The 18,513-nt window shown below is 52.7% G+C and overlaps 2 protein-coding genes across 4 annotated transcripts in view; both read left to right on the forward strand.

Annotated features, from left to right (window-relative positions):
* CAPN5 (calpain 5) overlaps positions 1-2,645 on the forward strand; it is a 56,313-nt gene extending 53,668 nt beyond the window's left edge. For all 3 annotated transcript variants that reach the window (XM_055549159.1, XM_055549161.1, XM_055549162.1), the window contains one exon: positions 69-2,645. In XM_055549159.1, coding sequence (XP_055405134.1) covers positions 69-251 — 183 coding nt within the window. In that variant the 3' untranslated portion in view covers positions 252-2,645. The remainder of the gene's footprint in view (positions 1-68) is intronic.
* A 2,016-nt stretch (positions 2,646-4,661) lies between these two features.
* The window catches only part of MYO7A (myosin VIIA), a 104,213-nt gene continuing 90,361 nt past the window's right edge, over positions 4,662-18,513 (forward strand). The window contains exons 1-2 of the mRNA XM_055549164.1: positions 4,662-4,855; positions 6,743-6,806. Coding sequence (XP_055405139.1) covers positions 6,789-6,806 — 18 coding nt within the window. The 5' untranslated portion in view covers positions 4,662-4,855; positions 6,743-6,788. The remainder of the gene's footprint in view (positions 4,856-6,742; positions 6,807-18,513) is intronic.

The raw sequence follows: 18,513 nt of genomic DNA on the forward strand, positions 1-18,513 counted from the left end.
TGCCGCAGCCCCACAGACCATGCTCCTGTCCTCAGCGATGACCCTCACCATCCTCTGTCTCTTTCCAGATCTGGAACCACCGAGTCCTGAAAGATGAGTTCCTGGGCCAGGTGCACCTGAAAGCCAACGCGGACGACCTCCAGGCCCTGCACACCCTCCACCTCCGGGACCGCAACAGCCGGCAGCCCAGCGACCTGCCGGGCACCGTCGCTGTGCGCGTGCTCAGCAGTGCCTCCCTCACGGCCGTCTGATACCCGCCCACCTACCTGCACCTGCAGCTCTCATCACCTCTGCATGTCCCCACCCTGGCCAGGGACTAGCCTGGGAGCAGGACACCGGGGTCCTTTTCCCACCTTTGCACTGACCTGCTGTGTGACCTTGGGAGGTCTCTGCCCCGCTCTGGGCCTAAGTGTCCCAAGGACCCCCAAGCATTCCCTTCTCATGGAGGAGTCTTCTTGCCTGAGATTTAAAATAGCACCCCCTACCCCAACTGCCACCATGGCTAAGGGACTCTGTCCACTGAAAACCTTTTCCCGAGGCCCTGCTGTCTGCCAACAGAGTGCCAAGATGTCACTTGTTTACACACGAACTGCCACATCCCCAAGGCCCACCCTTGTCCCACATGTCCCCAGGCCCTGCCCTGTGTCCCAGACTTGCTGTCTCTGTCATCTTCATCTGGTTTTCGAGCCACCATGAAAGGCTGCTTGGCTCTTGGGTTCCTGCTGAGGCTGGAATTAGAGAAGTGTGCAGGTGACATCTGTCCGTTCTCCAGTCTTACCCACTCACCTGCCTGTCGTTCATTTATTCAGAGGAGATTTGCCAAATGAGTAAACATGTCCGTGAGACCCCCGATGGAGCCAGGCCCTCCGCATAGCTCCGGGAGACCTGGCGGCCGTCCTGGGTCTCTCCTCTGCTCTCAGGTCCTCTCGGAGGCAGATGCCCAGAGGGGCTGCCGTCGCCTGCTCCTAGGTTCCGTTTCATTCCCAGCCTCTGGCTTAGGGTCCCTGGAGAGGCGGTGGCAGTGGTGTCGAGGAAGGGCATCCTGCCCCCACTGCCCTGATGTGGGAAGGAGTGTGTCTGGTGTAGTGGGCCAGCAGGTGGAGGCGGGTGTGGGGACTCCATGGGAGGCACTCGCTCCCAGGGCACGCTCTGCTGCAAAACCTGGGCTTTTCCTCGGAGCAGAGGCTCTGGGGTGATGGTCTCTAGCCTGCAGGTCGCCCATCATGCTTGGCAGGAGATGGTAAATCCACTACCTGACCAGAGGCACCTCCACCAACATTCTCCCCAAAAACGCGGCTGAGGAGCCATAACCCTCTTGCTGCCCGGACCAAAATGCTCCTTTTAGTCCTCAATGTTTTATATTTTTCTGTTTTAACTCTCAATTTTAACCAGGGGTTTTTAAAGGAAAACTGAAAGCCTGAACCCTTTTTTCTTCTTAAACTCCACTTCCTGTGATCCTCTGATTTTATTTTGATCTGCTTGGGGAGGGACATGAGCGAGGTCATACCTTCTCAGAGGAGGTCTGGAGGTGGATGAAGAAGACAGGGGTTTGTACTGGGATGCTTTGCCAACTGGCGTCAGCTGTGTTCTTAGAGTGTTAGGGCTGTGGCCAGTTTTGGGTCTCTTCTGTGTCCTTCTTGGGCTCCAGACCCGGTGATGTAAATGAAAAAGTCCAGTTGATTCAAGATGGGGAATTCCTGTGGCCTTGCTGGGAATTCCTACAGGGAAACCTGACTTTTTGGCTCCAGATCTGGCTCTTCGGTGCAGTGTCCTGGCTGGATCTGCTGGATCCTTGACTTTGCCTCCTTACTCCAGCCCACTCTGCCCCTGTGTCCTGGTCCTGGGACATGGGAGGGGCCAGGAACTGAAGGACAAGGAGAACAAGAGGATTCCTTTTCCTGAACCTGAGCCTAGGGTGAGGACTTTGTGTATGACCAGGAGCAAGTTGCTTAAACCTCCTGTGCCTCAATTTCCCCCTTCTGCAAAGTGGGGCCAATAATTCTCATTTGTCAGCACTCTTCCTAACAAGTGCTGAATAAGGGCAAAACAGTACCCTTTCTCTGTAGATCTCTGTATGCGTATGCACTATACACGGTCATGTAATCACCACTTCTCAATGTCTATTGGAAAGGAAGACTCGACAGTTGGGTGGAGAGGCAAGGGCCAGATAAGCCAGCCTGGAACCTCGGGCCCACATGTGGGTCTTTGTTCAGCCACGTGCACCTGGGCTATGGGGGAACCCAGGGCCAACTGGGTGATCTGCATGGGCTTCTGCCTGGGGGCTGGGCACTGTCCCCTGCCCCCTTCTCAAACAAAACTGGCTCAGCAGTCCTGCCCTTGCTTCCCACCCCTCTGGGTGGGCCAGGCTGTCTCCTGGCTGTGTGATGATCTGGGTCCCAGAAGGTCCTGGGGCCTGGGTATGTGAAGATGGAGGTCTTTCAGGCTGGGGCTGGAGGTTGGGTGGGGAGAGCAGCTGCTCTGCTTGCTTGGTGCACCTGCAGCTCCCACGGGCCTCAAGTCCCCATTTGAAGATGGGTGGGGCTCCTGCTCTGTGCCACCCTGACTCACCCCTCAGGGCCGAGCTCAGGGGTCAGGTGAGTGGAGACCTGTTCTGTTCTCAGAATAAATGTTACCACGATTCCAGAGAGGCTTGCCTGTGTCTTTGTCCCTGGAATGACAGTGAAGGGGACGTTTCCTGGGCCTGGGGGACTGTCTTCTGGTCTGAGAGTCGCATGAGGTAGTCGCAGCTGAGGCTGGGCCCTGCTCTCCCTCGCTCCCCGCGGGGAACAGGGTTGCTGTCATGGGGATCACTCAGTTGTCCCTTCACCTGGCCTTCCATGTCTGTCCCAGGCACTGGGGGTGCAGGGAGACAGCCACAGTGCCTTCTGTGGGGCAGTCTACAGACTGGGGAGGGACACAGAATGAGTGGTGAGGTGATGTGAGAGCCTGCTGGGGGCAGTTGCGTGAAGGAGGCCAAAAAGGAGATGGGCTTGTGGGGGCACAGATGGGGTGTGGACCAGAGTGGAGGCTGTTGGGAAGATGCCGGCAGCTCAAGCCAGAAAGCCAGGGCTGGAAGGAGAAACCGGGTACATTATGGAGATAGAATGGACAGAACTTTGTGACTGGGTTGAGGGAGGGGAACAAGAGAGAAATAACTGAATTAAGACCAATATTTCCCCCTAAGACGGAGAGAAGGACATGATGAATGAGGTGCCCACCTTAGCTTAGTGCCTGGCCCCAGGTGGGAGTAGGTGTAGCTACACAGCATCTGGAGAGAAACACATGCCCGACCCCTCACCCCCTTCCTTACTGCTTCCCTCCATCCCTGCACTCTGCCTGGAACACCATCTCCTCACCAGGGCTCAATTTTCCCATCCGTGTGAGGCTGACACCATTGCCCGCCCACTCTTGGATGCTTGGCAGCAGATGATTAGGGGGTGCTAGGTACCAAGAGGAACCTCCCCAGACGACGGGTGGGAGTCCAGCAGCAGGGACGGGGTCCGGGAGCAACTCGTATCACGGGCTCCTGGTCAAACACACTCCCGTAGCTAGGGGTCTTCAGGGGTCAAGATTGTCAGGTTGAGGGGGCCCCCGCCCCCGCAGAGGCTGAGTTCCGGTGCTGTCCTCACCCAGGTGCTCCAGGCACAGGCTGGATGCCCAACCCTGCTCTCCAGGGGGCGCCATTGGGCCATTGGTTCCCCCCTCCACACTGGGTGCCCTACACCATCCTGTGGGTGGCAGCTAGGTGGCCCCTTCCCTCAGGCACATCCCAGTTACAGAGAATTCAAAAGAGCGCCTCCCTCCACCCCGGCCAAAGCTCCCTGGAGAGGCCTGCTTGTCTGGGGCGGCTGCCAGGGTCACTGCAGGCTAAGGGCCCTTAAGTGCAAGGGCCAGGTCTCAGCGGGGAGTCCTGGGCGTCACTGTCTTCCCTGACGCTAATAGCGAACACTATTTATTCTTCCTTTTTCACTCTCCTCCCCTACTGTAAAATCACATTTTCCACTTCAATTTGCCTGAGTCACACAGTCAGCAGGTTTGACAAAGTTTCCTGGATGATGAGTGACCACAGGCACCCCCGTCCCTTACCCCACAGAACAAGCTGTGGGTTGGTGGTGAAGTGATGAGCTTCAGGGGACACCTCAGAGGGGAGCCCTCAGGAAGTGGCCTGAGGCAATGGCAGTGTGTGTGGGGTGGGGAGGAAGGGCCAGGAGGCAGGGCTCACTACCTCCGTCCCTGCTTGCTGGTCCTTTGCTCTCACAGCCATTTTGCAGAGAAGGAACCAGGTGTAGCAGAGAGCAGGCAAGGGCCCGGACCCAGCAAATCAGTGTCCGAGTCAGGATCAGAACGAGGTTTCCAGAGAGCCTAGGTGCTGAGAGCAGGTGGTGGGTGTTACTGCAAAGGATAGGAGGCAGTTGAGGTTGGCGTGAGGGGCCCCAGGCCTGTCCCCATGCAGGTCAGCTGCACAGCCGAGAAAGGCCTCGGTGCCCCTGCCTCCCCGCGGGGTGGCCGGTCCTCCCTGCCAGGGCCCTGGGCGGCACAGCCCGCCTCCCAGGCTGATGTCACGACACCCAGACCTTCGAGGGCCCTCCGACTCCGCCTCCTGGGGGAAGGCTCCGGAGTGGGAAGGAGAGGGCAGCCGTGCTGGCCAGAGAGCTGTCCTGGGCGGGAGAGAAAGGGAGAGACTGAGAGAGAGTCATGCTGTGAAAAACCCAGAACGACCCCAGAGCAAGGCCCAGAGTGAGGCTGAAGAGGAGGGGCTGCATGTCTGCAGGCTGGCCCAGGCCCCCCACCCCAGCTTCCTGAGCCCTCCTTGCAGGTGACAGCGCAGCGCGGGTGCCGGGCAGCTGGGAGCCAGGTAAGCACAGGCTGCTCACTCTCCTGGGCACTGGGAGAAAGGTTTGCTAAATTTCGGGGGAGTCAGGGGCTCGGGCCACCCTGGAGCTACTGCCCCCTACTTGCTCCCCGTCTGGGCCCCCTGCCATCTCTCTGACAAGAGCTGGGACGGGAAGGGAGGCTGGGAATGACATGCAGAGGGTGGGGGAAAGGAGTGGCAGAGAGAGTCCTCTGCCCCTGACTCTTTGTCTCCTTAGGCCTCTCTCAGCCACTATCTCTTTCTCTCTCTCCTTGGGTAAGTCACTTAGTCTGTGCCTTAAATTTCCCATCTGTGAAATGGGAGATGAAGCCCCACCAGGCAACAGTACTGGAGTGGGGTGCCATTGCCTTCTCCCAAGGGCTTCCCAGGTGGTGCTAATTATAAAGAACTTGCCTGCCAATACAGGAGACATAAGAGATGCGGGTTTGATCCCTGGGTCAGGAAGATCCCTGGAGGAGGGCATGGCAACCCATTCCAGTATTCTGGCTCCTCCGTGGACATGTACAATCAGTTCTCTGTTCCCTGTTGTCAATTAAAAAGTAATTAACTTGAACAGGGATTAGTTTTTATTTTTAGGGAAAAAAAGTCTATTTTGTAGCTTTTCCCTTACATTTGGCCCTTAAATTCTACTCCCTTTCAACAACCCCTTTCCGCCCGCTTAAAGCCATGAAAGCCCAGCACCACAGCTGGGCAGTCCTTGTTGAATTCTCTTCCCAGCCAAGTACCCGGGCTGAGTGCAGTCTCCAGAAAGACAGTGTGCCTGCTGTATCCTGGAGCCCCAGGGCAGGGGTCAGGGCTCAGGTATCAGGCAGTGTCATGGGCAGAGGATCAAATGCCCCAGTGCCTCTGAATGGACCTTATGAAAAATTGATGCTCATCCTCTCATCCTGGGAGGCAGGTAGGGGACCAGAGGGGCCTCATGCCAGAGCCTATGGGCTGGGGTTGACATTGATCACCACGCTCAGCCCCACAAGTTCTTCCTGAGCTGGCCATGGATCTGGCCCTGGGCTGTATGAGGTAATAGCTGAGCCCCACACCCTGCCCTGGATCAACTCCCCTACTTTGGAAGCAGGGGTGGGACAGACCCTGCCCAGACAGCAAATGCATATAGTCAGGGCTAGACAGAGGGAAACATCAGAGCTCTTGGCAGCCTGGGGATGATCAGGGAAGGCTTCCTGGAGGAGGTGCCATGAAACCTAGGTAGGAATTTGAGTTCCAGGCAGAGGGGCCAGAGTATGCAAAGGACAAGAGGTATGAAAAGGGCTGGCATATTTCAAGAGTGAGTGCTGAGGATGGCCTAAGGGCAAGGGTAGGGCAGGGAGAAAGCAGGGAGGCAAGCTTTAGAGGCACAGTCTGGGCCTTAAACACAAAAATTAGGGTCACCATCCTGAAGGCAGGGGCTGTCATGAGCAGGTCATGCTCAGCCTGACCTTCCTCTTGGGCCAGCCTGTCCCTGTCACCTGCACTCCTGGGGCAGCCCTGAGCTGGGTGATTAGAGACCAAGTCTTAGTCCTGAATTTGCCCTGCCCTGCTGTGTGACCTTTGGCAAGTCTTGGTCCCTCTCTGGGCCCCTTTGCCCATGTGTCTGGGTGAACGGGGCTGCACTTGCTGCTACTTTAGGAGCCCTTTGGAAACCTTTGAATAACAGCAGTGAGAGAACAGCTCAGCTGCTCTGGGCAGTGGAGCTGGTGACAGTGGCAGAGGCTCAGGTCACACAGGCTGGGCTGTGGCCAGAGGGAGAGAAGCCAGAGAGGGTTCCCCAGAGGGAGGAGGGGCTGGGCTTTGGGAAGAGCCCAGGTGACCCCAGGCAGGCCCAGTGCTTCCAGGGCTGGCCTGCTCAGAGGCTTGCTATGGTCTCTTCCCCTGCAGAATCGTGTCTGGCCAGGCGGGCAGCAGGAGCATTTGACCAAGGACAATGGTGATTCTTCAGCAGGTGAGTGCTTCCCCCTACCCCCCTGGCCTTCGTCTTTCTATGCCAGGAATAACCCTAGAAAACTCCTATCTATGCTTCAAAACCCAGGTGTGAAACTTTTCCTGACTCTCTCAGGCTCAGTCTAGAACTTCTCCCTCTGAGATGTCTGTTGGGACCTCCCTTTCTCATTGCACTCACCCCGCTGGTCAGAAATTACTTATTTATATATATCTCCAAATCCCTGGGTGTTCCAGGCAATGGAACAGCATGAGTAAAGGCCCAAATGTAGGAAAACTCTTGGGGAAAGAGAAGAGGAAGTTGGCAAGTCTACTGAAGCCAGACCCGGAAGGGCCTTGAGCCTGCCTGGGGAGCAGTGAGTCAGGGGTGACATGGCTGGAGCTGCAGCCCCTGGGTAATATGGGGAAGAAGCAGAGGTGCTGCCCCTAGCTGAGTCCTCCAGCCCCTCTTCTTTCCCAGGGTCACAATGGCCCCTGACCTTCAGCCCTTCCCCGTGATTAGCCCGAGGCTCTAATGAGCTCCTGGTCTCCAGAGCCAGGAATGTGGGCCCTGCGCCAGGTTGGCCTGGCACCAGGCCCCTGGGCTGGTGGGGGTGTGCCCTTGGGGGCTTGACCAGTGGCCTCATGTCCTTCAGGACCATCTGGGACCAATGGGCAGCCTCATCCAGCAGCTGCGTGTTTGAGTGTGAGTATGTGGATTTGTGTGTGAGAAGGTAGGATCGGGAGAGACAGACTTCTGTCCTGGGACTGGAGGAGACCCCCTCTAGAGCCCCTCGGCCTGAGAGTCCGTTCAAAGGACTGTCAGAGATGGCCAAGACCACCAAAAAAGGGAAGGTCACTGTCACCGAGTGTTGGCTGGGTGCCAGGAACTGAGCTGCAGGCAGAGATGGGCGAATGGGGACATTTGCAGACTCCAGAGGAAAGGCTTGGGTCACCCATAGTCCCCAAGGGCGTTTTCCCTCAGGAGATCTCTGCCTCGATGGCCACCCTCCCCCAACCTGCCTCCAAACCCTGGCCTACCTCACCTGAACCTGGCTCTGCCCACCCCTCACACAGAAAGCACATTCTTGTTACTTCTCTGGTCCTGAATGAGGTCCCAGCTCTGGGAAGCCAGCCAGCCACACAGCCTTGAGCTCGTCTTGGGCTTTGCTATTGTGGACTTTGAGTGCGTCCTTCAGCCTTCCTGAGCCTCAGTTTCCTTATCTGTCAAAACAAGGATAAAAACTTCCTTTGCCAGCCTGTCTGCTGAGAAATTGAAATGCCCGGAGGGGTTCAAAGTGCTTCTTCTTTCATTTGCCTCCCAGGTCCCCCTCCCTCCTCCTGCCGCCCCTTGCCCATCCTGAGCACTTCGTCTCCCATCTCCTGGCTGACTTTTAAGGCCTCACTGTGGCCACTGCCTTTGGGACCCTTCCCTGTCCTGCCCACATTAGAGCCTGGTCACACTCCACCTTCTTCCCCTACCTTACTGGGGCCTCCTGGTGAGCCCAGAAATGGGAGACAGCCTTCATCCTGCCCCCCACTGCCTCTCAGCCCTGGTACCAGCCCTCTCAAAGATGGAGCTCTGTGCTGAGTGAATGAGTGATTGTGGCTACACCCTCATTTGGTTTGGAGGGCTAGGGCATAATGACAGGTAGGCCTCAAAGGGATATTTAAGGACAAAAGATGATAACACTAGACAATGCTTGCCCAGTGATGGACTCAGCTCAAAAAAGATTAACTGCCACAATGACTACTACTAAAATCATATTAATAGCATTCCTGTGTATGAGGGTTTTCCATTCTTTTCTTTCACTTTATTTGGGATAAGTTCTTTGAGGAGACCACAGAGAATATGATGATTCTTGACCCGTATGTAGAGGGTCCCATCCTAGCCTTTGTGTGGAGCCCTCATGAGTACCAGGCACCAAAAACATCTTCATAAAGATGTGTTAAGAATCCAAATCTCTTCACTCAGTAAAAAATTTTATTCATTTGCTAAGGATTCTAATCCTTTAAGTAGCATCCACATTGGTCCTACTATATGCTGGGTACTCTATATACTTGATTTCATTTTATTGTCATAAGGCAGTGAGGTAAGGATCTTTGTGTCAATATCGCAGGTGAAGAAATTGAAGCCCAGACAAAGTAATTTAGACACGAGCTGGGGCAGGTCTGGATAGGATAGGGAGCCATGCTGGTGAGGGGGGCAGCACGCAAGGAGAGGAGATCTTGCAAGGGGGCTGCTGTGCAGGGTACAGGGGTGAGGTGCAAGAAGTGGGCACAGGGCTCGGGAGGAGCTCAGACTTCCCCTGCTGGGTGAAGGGACATTTGTTGAGCATGAGCTCCTTCCTAGGGACCCTGTGGTAGTCTGAGCAGACCCATCATGCTGATGGCTTTGGGAGTGGCAGGGGGCAGTGTCTGGAGGTTCCTAGTGTACCAGGAGCCACTTCCTCCAGCCACAGTCTCATGCACCCACCCAGCAAAGTGGCACTCAGCCCCTTCTCTGTACCAGGCTGGGCACAAAGGATGCAGAGATAAAACTGACTATTCCCTGTCCTGGAGGAGTTTCCAGACCAAAGGGGGAGACAGCCCTGAAACACAGCAAGGGCACCCCGTAAGCAGAACTGTGATAGCAGGAGTCCTGGGAGAGGCGGGGGTGGAGTGGGTGGAAGGGATCTTGGGGATGAGGAGGCTTCTGTGATATGGGGTGGGTGGCGGGGGTGGTGTCAGGGAAGGCTTTGAGGCGTTGCGGTAGCCCCTCACGTACAGATGGGAGACTGTGGTCTCAGGGAGAGGAAATTGCCCCAGGTTGCAAGGCTAGCTAGTGCTCGTGAGAACCCAGAGGTCCATGGTACATGTAACCTGCTTCTTTGAGGACCTCGGGGAAGGCTGCTCTGCTTAAGTAAGATATGATTTCTGGCTCGATGGTGAGGCCAGTGGAGGGACTAGATGTACTTTGCCCAGATTCATAGATCAGAGTGAAGTTTGAAGATAAATTTGTGGACTGTTGGTAACAGTTGGATTAAGTCTTTTATTAAAATATAATGTTTTTCTTTGTCTGTTGTAACAGTTTCTGATTTAAAGCCCATCTTGTCAGATATTAGTATAGCCACCCCAGCTCTTTTTTGGTTACTATTTTGCTTGGATATATTTTTCTATCCTTTCGCTTTCAACCTATTTCTGTCTTTGGATCGAAAGTGAGTCTCTTATAAATATGATAGCATATCATTGGATTATGTTTTATTTTTTTTAGCCTATTATGCTAACTGCTACCTTTTAATTAGAGAGTTACATTCATTTCCATTTAGAGTTACTTCTGCCATTTTGCTATTTTTCTATATGTCATATCTTCCTCCCCTCAACTCCTCTATGATGACTTAAAAATTTCTTTAATTTATTTTTTATTGACGTATAGTTGACTTACAATATTGTGTTAGTTTCAGGTTCACAGAAAAGTGCTTCAGTTACACATAGATACAGACATACACATATATTTTTTCAGATTCTTTTCCCTTATAAGTTATTATAAAATATTGAATACAATTCCGGGGGCTATACAGTAGGTCCTTGTTGGGTTATCTATTTTATATATAATAGTACATATCTACTATATCTAATCTCAAGCTCTTATTTTGTGTTTGATTTTTTTCCCCACTCTACTGTTTTGGTTCCCTTCTCATTCATTTCTCCCTCTCTCTCTAGCAGTTACTCTGGAGTTTACAGATTTTTTTCTCCTGGGGTTTACAATTAACACCTTACATTTAATAACAAGCTAGTGGGGGTTAACACCAACGTAGCTTCAGTAGTATATAAACACTCTATTACAGTTTCAGCCCTCTCTCTCTATAGTGTTACTGTCAGAAATTACATCTTTATATGCTATGAGCCCATTAACATAGATTTGTTATTTTATACATTTGTTTTTTAAATCACATAGGAAAAAAGCAGAGTTACAAAACAAAAATAACAATAAGGCAGGCTTTTATATTTATCTTTGTAGTTACCTTACTGGATTCTTTATTTCTTTGTATGGCTTGAGTTGCTGTCTCATGCCATTTAATTTTGGCCTGAATGATTACTTTCGGCATTTCTTATAGAGCAGGTTTACTAGCTATAAACTCCCTCAAGTTTTGTTTATCTGGGAATGTCTTAGTTTCTCTTTCACTTTTTAAAAGTGATTTATTTATTTATTTGATTTGATTGTTCTGGGTCTTCACTGCAGTGTGAGGGCTTTCTCTAGTTGTGGCAGTGGGGGGTTACGCCTCGTTGTGGCACCTGAACTCACTGCGGTGGCTTCTCTTGCTACAGAGCACAGGTTCTAGGCTCTTGGGCTTCAGAGTTGCAGCACGTGGGCTCAGTAGTTACGTCTCTAAGGCTCCAGAGTGCAGGCTCGGTAATTGTGGCTCGTGGGCTTAGCTGTTCCACAGCATGTGGAATCTTCCCGAACCAGGGATTGGACCTGTGTCCCCTGCAATGGCAGGTGTATTCTTATCCACTGTAGCACCAGGGAAGTTCAAGTTTCTCTTTCACTTTCGAAGGATATTTTTGCCACACACAGAACTCTTGTTTGAAACGTGTTGTTTTTCCTTCTGGCACTTTAAGTATATCATCCAACTGCCTTCTGGTCTCCATGGTTTCTGATGAGAAATTAGCAACTAATCATATGGAAGATCCTTTGTATATGACGAGTCATTTCTCTCTCGTTGTTTTTAAGATGCTCTTTTTGCCCTTGTCTTTTGACAGTTTGATTATAATGCGTCTCAGTGAGGATTTTTTTGAGTTTATACTACCTGGAATTTATTGACCTTTATAGATGTGTAGATTTTTATATCTTTCATTGAGTTTGGGGTCATTATATCTTCAAATATTCTTTCTGCCTCTCTCTCCCTTCCTTCTGGGATTCCCACTGTGCATATGTTGATCCACTTGATGGTATCTTGTAGATTTCTTAGTCTCTCCTCATTTTTCTTAATCCTTTTTTATCTTTCTGCTCCTCAGACTGGGTAATCTCCAAGTATCTTCAGGTTTGCTGGTTTTTCTTTCTGCCTTTTCAAATCTGCTGATGACATACTGAATTTTTCATATTAGTTACTTTTGAACTCCAGAATTCTATTTGGTCCCTTTTTATAATTCCTGTTTCTTTACTGATGTTCTCTACTTGGTAAGATGTTCTGGTTTCCTTCAGTCCTTTGTGCATATTTAAAACTGTTGATTAAAGTCTTTGTCTATTAAGTCCAATGTCTGGGCTTCCTCAGGGAAATTTTCTATCAACTTTTTTTTTTCCTGTGAATGGGCCATATTTTATTATTTCTTTGCAACTCTCATTTTTTTGTTGTTGTTGAAAACTGGACATTTTGATTATTACAATGTGATAATTCTGGAAGTTGGATTCTCTGCCTCCTCAGGGTTTGTTGTTGTTGTTGTTTGTTTGTGAATTGTTGTTTTGTTTAATGACTTTTCTGAACTATTTTTATGGCGACTACATTCTCTATTGTGTGTGGTCACTGAAGTCTCTAAACGATCTAGAGCCAAAAAAAAAAAAAAAAAACCTAGAAAATCTTGATCTTTACAGCTGGGCTGTGCGTGTGTATGTTTGGGTGTGACTTTAATGCCCTCTCAGGTCATTTACAACTCGGCCTTAGCCTTTATTCCCTGTCTGCATGGAGCTTGAGGTCAGAGCTTACGGTCATCTCATGCTTTCTCTGAACATTTGTCCAATCCTGGGTGTGTACGTGGTCTTCTAGACTCCCCGGTATATACTTTTCAAAGCCCCTTTTCTCTGAAGCACCTCATTCTCCTGTCTTTCTTTCAGGCTTTTTGAGCTTTTCTTTTTGGAGCTGTTGTTTGCTCCAATTGTTTTTATTTCCACCCCCAGAAGGCAGTGGATAGTTCATTTTCCTTTGGATGTTTTTGACCCCTACCCCACCCCTGCCCTCCATAGCTACTTCTCCACCCTGGGGGTGTTCCTACTTGGGGAATAAAGACAAGCTTTTAGTACTGTTCCTTCAGGGAGTCCCCAGACAGTTTAAAACCACCATAATTCTTTGATATCAAGGTCTGTTCTTCTCCCTATGAGCCCAATAACCCCCAGCAGGATACAGGCTGCCATCCTCAAGGTGGAGGCTGGAGAAGGATGAGTGGGTTGAAGTACCACACAGTTCTCCTGCTGGGTTTCAGTCCCCTTTCTCTTCCTCAAGTGTTCCAATGGTGACTGTCAACTTGTGCATATTTTCTAGAGTTCTAGTAAAGTTGACTGACAATTTTTGCTGGGTTTTGGTGTTTCTGAAGAGTTCTTGGCAGAGTTCTCTACTCTTTGCTGACATCACTCGCTGATGACAATTGGCATAATTATTTCCTCGAAGGTTTTTTTTTTTTGTTCCAGCTTGCTATGCATCTTTGGTTAGTTCCCTTTTACCCCTTCTGAACCAAAATCTCCCCATATTTAAAATTGGGGGGGGGTCAGAACTGGACCATATGGTGATATAGTGGAGGTGAAAGTGGCACTGTGGGTGTGTGTGAGGTGCAGAGGGAGTAAAGAAAAGGTAGTGAAGTGTGGGGACCAGGGGGCACGTGGCTAAGTGGAGCCTTGGTGGCTGGGTGGGGTAGGGTGGGAAGAGGGAGGTGAAGCATTCCTGGTGGAGCACTCCGCACTCCTGGGGGGCCCTGTCCTGTGTGACCAGACAGCCGGAGACAAGGCTCGGGGAGCCATGAACCCTGGCTCTGGGAGGGAACCTGGTGTGACTCCAGAGAGGGCCCAGTGGCGTGAGACCTGCCTCCCAGGCCTGGGGTGTGTGCAACTTGCAGGGAAGGGGCCCACTCCCAGGCTCCAGCTCAGGAGCGGCCTGGGTACTCCGGGGTCGAGCAGTGGGTCTGGGTCAGGGAGGGCCAGCCTCTCAGTCCTCTACTGGCTCTCTGTCAGGGGGTCTCTTTCCACCAACCAGACCTATTTTACCATCTCTTCCTTCTTACCTCTGCTTCTCTGTGCTTTGCTGTTCCCTCTTTGGGAACACTCTTCCCCCTCGTGTCTGCCTGAAAAATCACACCACCACAACAACATGACTTGCTCAGTTAGTAATCACCAGCACTCATACAGCGTTTGCTCTAACAGGCACTGACCTGACTTATACACAACCTGTTTAATCCTCGCAGCACCTCCTGAGGTATTGTTAAACTGTCATTGAACTAATGAGAAAACAAAGGCACAGAAAGATTGAGGACCTTGCCCAAGGTCCCACGGCATCTGAATGGCCGTGCCAGCATTAAACTCGTGTTGGTTCTAGAGTCCAGCCTCTTGGCAGCCATGCTATCCTGTCTCTCCAGGGTTAAACTGTTCCTTGTCTGGCGGTACCACCCTTATCTGTGTCTGGGTCTGTCCATCCCCCAGGCTGGAAGCTCTGAGGACGGTATCCCCTAAGCCTTAGTCTGAGCCTGTGAAGGTTGGTTAAATGGACAGATGGAAGGATAGAAGCCCATTCCCCAGCCCTTCCTTTGTGTCTTAGGGTCTGGTTCCTGTTTCCATGAACTCCCCTGAGTGGGTGGGCAGGGAGGGATATGTGTGCTTGTTCTGGGCTTAAGTCGGGGAAGGACCCCTGAGAGCAGTGTCCCTGATGGGGCCCAGGAAGTAGCTGGGAATCACTGCAGTCAGTCAGCCATGTGCTGGGTGGCAGAGTGCTGGGTCTTCAAGGCTAGAATGGAGATGGGGGTAGAAGGAAAGTCAGGTCCGGAGGGGCAGCTCCAGGTTCTGTGTGAGGCATCGCCATCTCTTTCCTTGCCATTCCCCTGTTCCCCACCCTGGTTTGCTTGTCTAGAGCAGAAGGTTGGGTCTTCCAGAATTCCAGACAATGCTGAGGGCCAAAAATGAGACCTTGAAGAGTGCGTAGGAGAAAAGAGGGGGAAGATAAAGCTAAGCAGGGAGAGCGGAGAAGGCAGGTGTAGGAGGAGAGTCGCAGGTCCTGGGCATCCCATGCCTTCTGAGTGGACGGTGGCCACTGTGGCTTGCGGTCCAGCATGGAGTGGAGCCTGTGTGGTGGCCAGGACACAGGAGCCCGACTTGATGCCCACTGCCAGGTTAGTCTGAGCCCTTAGAGGTGTCTGGCTGTCCTGGGGACCAGGGACTGCCCTCCTGTAGGCCTCAGTGCCTCCTCTTGGAGCTGGAGCTCACCCATTGGGTGGCCTGGGAGGGTGGGGGAGGACCAGAGACAGACTCTTCCAGGCTTTCCCCACAGAGCCCCCTCCCCCTCCAACCTCAATACTTCTTTCCACCCTCACTCCCCAGAGGCAGTCATGGGACCAAAAAGATCTTTGATGCCGTTGGCCTTTAGTCTTAAAAAAATTCACTAAGTGTATTGCGTTCTATTCCAAAACATCCCCACGTTTCTTTCTGTAGAAAATACACTGATTTTCTTCAAAGCTGCAGTCAAGGTGAGGTTCCAGGGGCCTCTTTTATGCCCAGCCCTGCAGCCCGGTTCCTGGGTGCCACAGGCTGCGGTCCCTGTGAGGCCAGCCCGGAATCCCCAGTGATGTCCGGTGGTCGGGGTCCAGCCAGGGTGGGAGGGGGCAAAGCGGCCCGTGGGGGGGGGGGGGGCCCTCCCAGTTCCCGCCCGCAGGCGTCACCTAAGCCGCCGTTGCCATGGGCCCGCGGCAGATGGCTGGGTTTAGGGTTCCCCGGCGCGCATGGGATTAGGTGAATTAGGGAGCCCGAGACGTGCTGCCACTGTAGCCGACCGCCACCAGGCCCTCGGCGCCATGGAGCCTCCTGCCCACCCCGGCGACCCCGCGGACGCCGCAGACCCCGGCGACGTCGCAGAGGCGCGGGCCAAGCAGCCGGGCAAGGGCAAGTGGGCGCTGGTGCGCAGCCTGAACCAGGCGCAGAAGACATACGCGGTCCTGCCGGTGAGCCCCGGGCCGGTGCGGGGAGGACGCGCCTTTTAGAAGCCGGGCGGGCCGCAGGGTCGCAAAACCCCAGGGTGCATACAGACTCCGATCCTCCTACCCTCCTGTGCCCAGAGTGCACTTGGCTCCCTCTCTTCCCCTCCGAGCCGGGAGCTTCTGCAACTGGAAAACGGGAGGTGCCCAGAAGGGGATTCCCTGCCTTTGCCCTGGTCCAGAGCAGGGAGCGCTTCCAGGTGCCCTCCACCTACTAGCTGGTAGAAGGAAAGCGTGGCCTGTGAGGCCCCTCCTTCCCTGAAGGTTAGCAACCGAACACTTCCTTACTCACCCACCCCTCTGGCAAGTCAGTCGGACCATCTTTCCCACCTGTAAAAATAGGGCTAAGACCACCAGTGTCCCAGAGTGATTATGAGGACAAAGGAGGGGATGCCTGCATGCTCTGGAGAAGGCAATGGCACCCCACTCCAGTACTCTTGCCTGGGAAATCCCTTGGAGGGAGGAGCCTGGTAGGCTACAGTCCATGGGGTCCGGAAGAGTCGGATAGGACCCAGCGACTTCACTTTCACTTTTTACTTTCATGCACTGGAGAAGGAAATGGCAACCCACTCCAGTATTCTTGCCTGGAGAATCCCAGGGAAGAGCAGCCTGCGTGCTCAGGCTCTTCAGTCGCGTCTGACTCTGTGCGACTCCATGGACTGTAGCCCGCCAGGCTCCTCTGTCTATGGTATTCTTCAGGCAAGATACTGGAGTGGGTTGCCATGCCCTTCTCCAGGGGATCTTCCCCATCCAGGGATCGAACCCTCTTCTTCTCGGTCTCCTGCATTGCACCAGGGAATTCTTTACCTGCTGAGCCACCAGGGAAGCCCCTAAGTGGGGGGAGAGGCGGGGATATGTCCTAAAACATACTGGTTTTCATTCCACAAACAGGGATTGAACCTCAGACCCTTCCCCAGGGGAGGAGGGAGGCACAAGAGACTAAGGCCTTGCGGGGGAGTCAGTATTGATCTGATTCTGGGTTCATGCCTGGGGGAAGGCAAGTGGACATCAAGGACAACTCCTCTTTGCATGGGTCTCTTATCTTTCCAAGCACTGACTCCTTCCATTTTAAGGCTGGGGAACACTAAGGCCCAGAGAGACAGAAAGACTTAGCCAAAGTCGCACAGCATTGGTGACAGAACTGGGACCTGGATCCAGAACTCTTTACCATGGTTTGTGGTGGGTGTGGGCTAGGGTTGTGAAGTGCCCTTGAGGACATTTAGGCAAATCCATCTAGGAAGCCACTGTGGGGGCTGGGAGCCGCTCATCCGATGGTGGAGAAGCTGTTACTTTCTCCAGTTTACATAGCCACACAGGGGCAGGAGTCTCACAAATGGAACTTTTGATTTGGGGAAAGCTCCCCAGTGGGGTTCTCCTGACAATGGGGTGGTAGGGTTGTAGGAATGGGGCCAGATGCAGTCACAGGCTGCCTGGAGTCCGGTTGTGGGGAGAAGCCAATGGGGCTAGACCTGAGCCCAATGCTCCTATCCTCTCCTCCCGCCCCTCAAAAAAGTGTTGTGTTCTTTTACATCTTCCTTCCTCCCCTCCTTCCTTCACCCATCAGCATTTCCTGACCCACCTTGTTTTGGGATCGGGCTCTGCCCTGCAGTTGTTTGCAGTCTCATGAGTAACTGATCTGATGAGTAGCGGGGGCCAAATCACTTTCTCTCTCTGGGCCTCAGTTTCCTCATCTGTAAAATGGGGACCCTTACAATCCAGTTGCACTCTCATGCCCCAAGTACTTTCCATGGAACAGTGGTAACTGTCTTCTCAGAGGTTCTCAGCTCCCCAAGTCCTCTTGGAAGCCTCTTAGCTGCTGTTTTTGCTTCTTTCCTCAAGTTCAGATCAAGAAAAGAGAAAATCAAGTCATTGCCCTCCTAATGACAGTCCTTGGCTAGGAGGGTTCTAAAGTCACTTCTGTTTGCTTTGGTGCCCCCAGCTGGAGCTTCCAGTTTGCATTTTGAGTCCACTAAGCGTCTCCAGGCAGGAGCCCTATTAGTGTTTCCTGTTCTGCTTGCAGAGCTGGGCTCAGGGCGGGGCCCTAGGGTGGGGGTGTTGGGAGACTGGACTGGATTTGGAGTTTGCCAGTCTTGGGCTTCATTCCTGGTTCTACCACAAAACACCTGTGTGACCTTGGGCATGGGTCTTGACCTCTTTGAGGAGATGAAGTAGAGGTGGAATCCTCTGTTGAAGTGTTGTGATGAGGTTCAGTGAGATGGTTAATTCCAGGGAAGCATGTCAGTCACTACCTGGCCTGCTGCGGGGTGTTGAGTGTGCAGAGAGCAATGTCCCGGTGCCACTGCCAGCCTCCGGGAATCAGGTAGTCTCTCTTTTTCTCTCTCACACACACATGAACTCTGTCATGTGCTCCCTCTTACACACTCACACCCATGCTCACACACACACACTCTCACATTCTGATTCTCTTTCTCATTGAGAGAGTTTCTCTATGTTTGGTTCTGGGGAATCACAGACGGAAGACTCAGATCGGCCCTGCCCTCAGGGGGCTGCAGGCCAGCGAGGAGTGGGCACACACAGTGATGACCCAGCCTGGTGCAGGCTGTAAGGGGCAAGCCCAGGGGCCTGGAGTCTGGAGGAATGCCTGGGTTCTCTTCTCAGGATGAGGTTTTTTAAAATGTAAATGCATCGTGCCACCCTCTCCTGCTTCAAAATCTTCCAGTAGCTTCTTGTCCTACTTAATGTCCAACTTCTGTCCATGGCTCAGGGGGCCCTATGTGCCCGCTGCCCACATCCTCCAAGTGCCCCCTCATCTAGCGTCAACCTGGGGCTCCCCTTACTAGACCCTC

This window comes from Bubalus kerabau, chromosome 15 (genome assembly GCF_029407905.1).
Source record: "Bubalus kerabau isolate K-KA32 ecotype Philippines breed swamp buffalo chromosome 15, PCC_UOA_SB_1v2, whole genome shotgun sequence".
Taxonomy (NCBI): domain Eukaryota; kingdom Metazoa; phylum Chordata; class Mammalia; order Artiodactyla; family Bovidae; genus Bubalus; species Bubalus kerabau.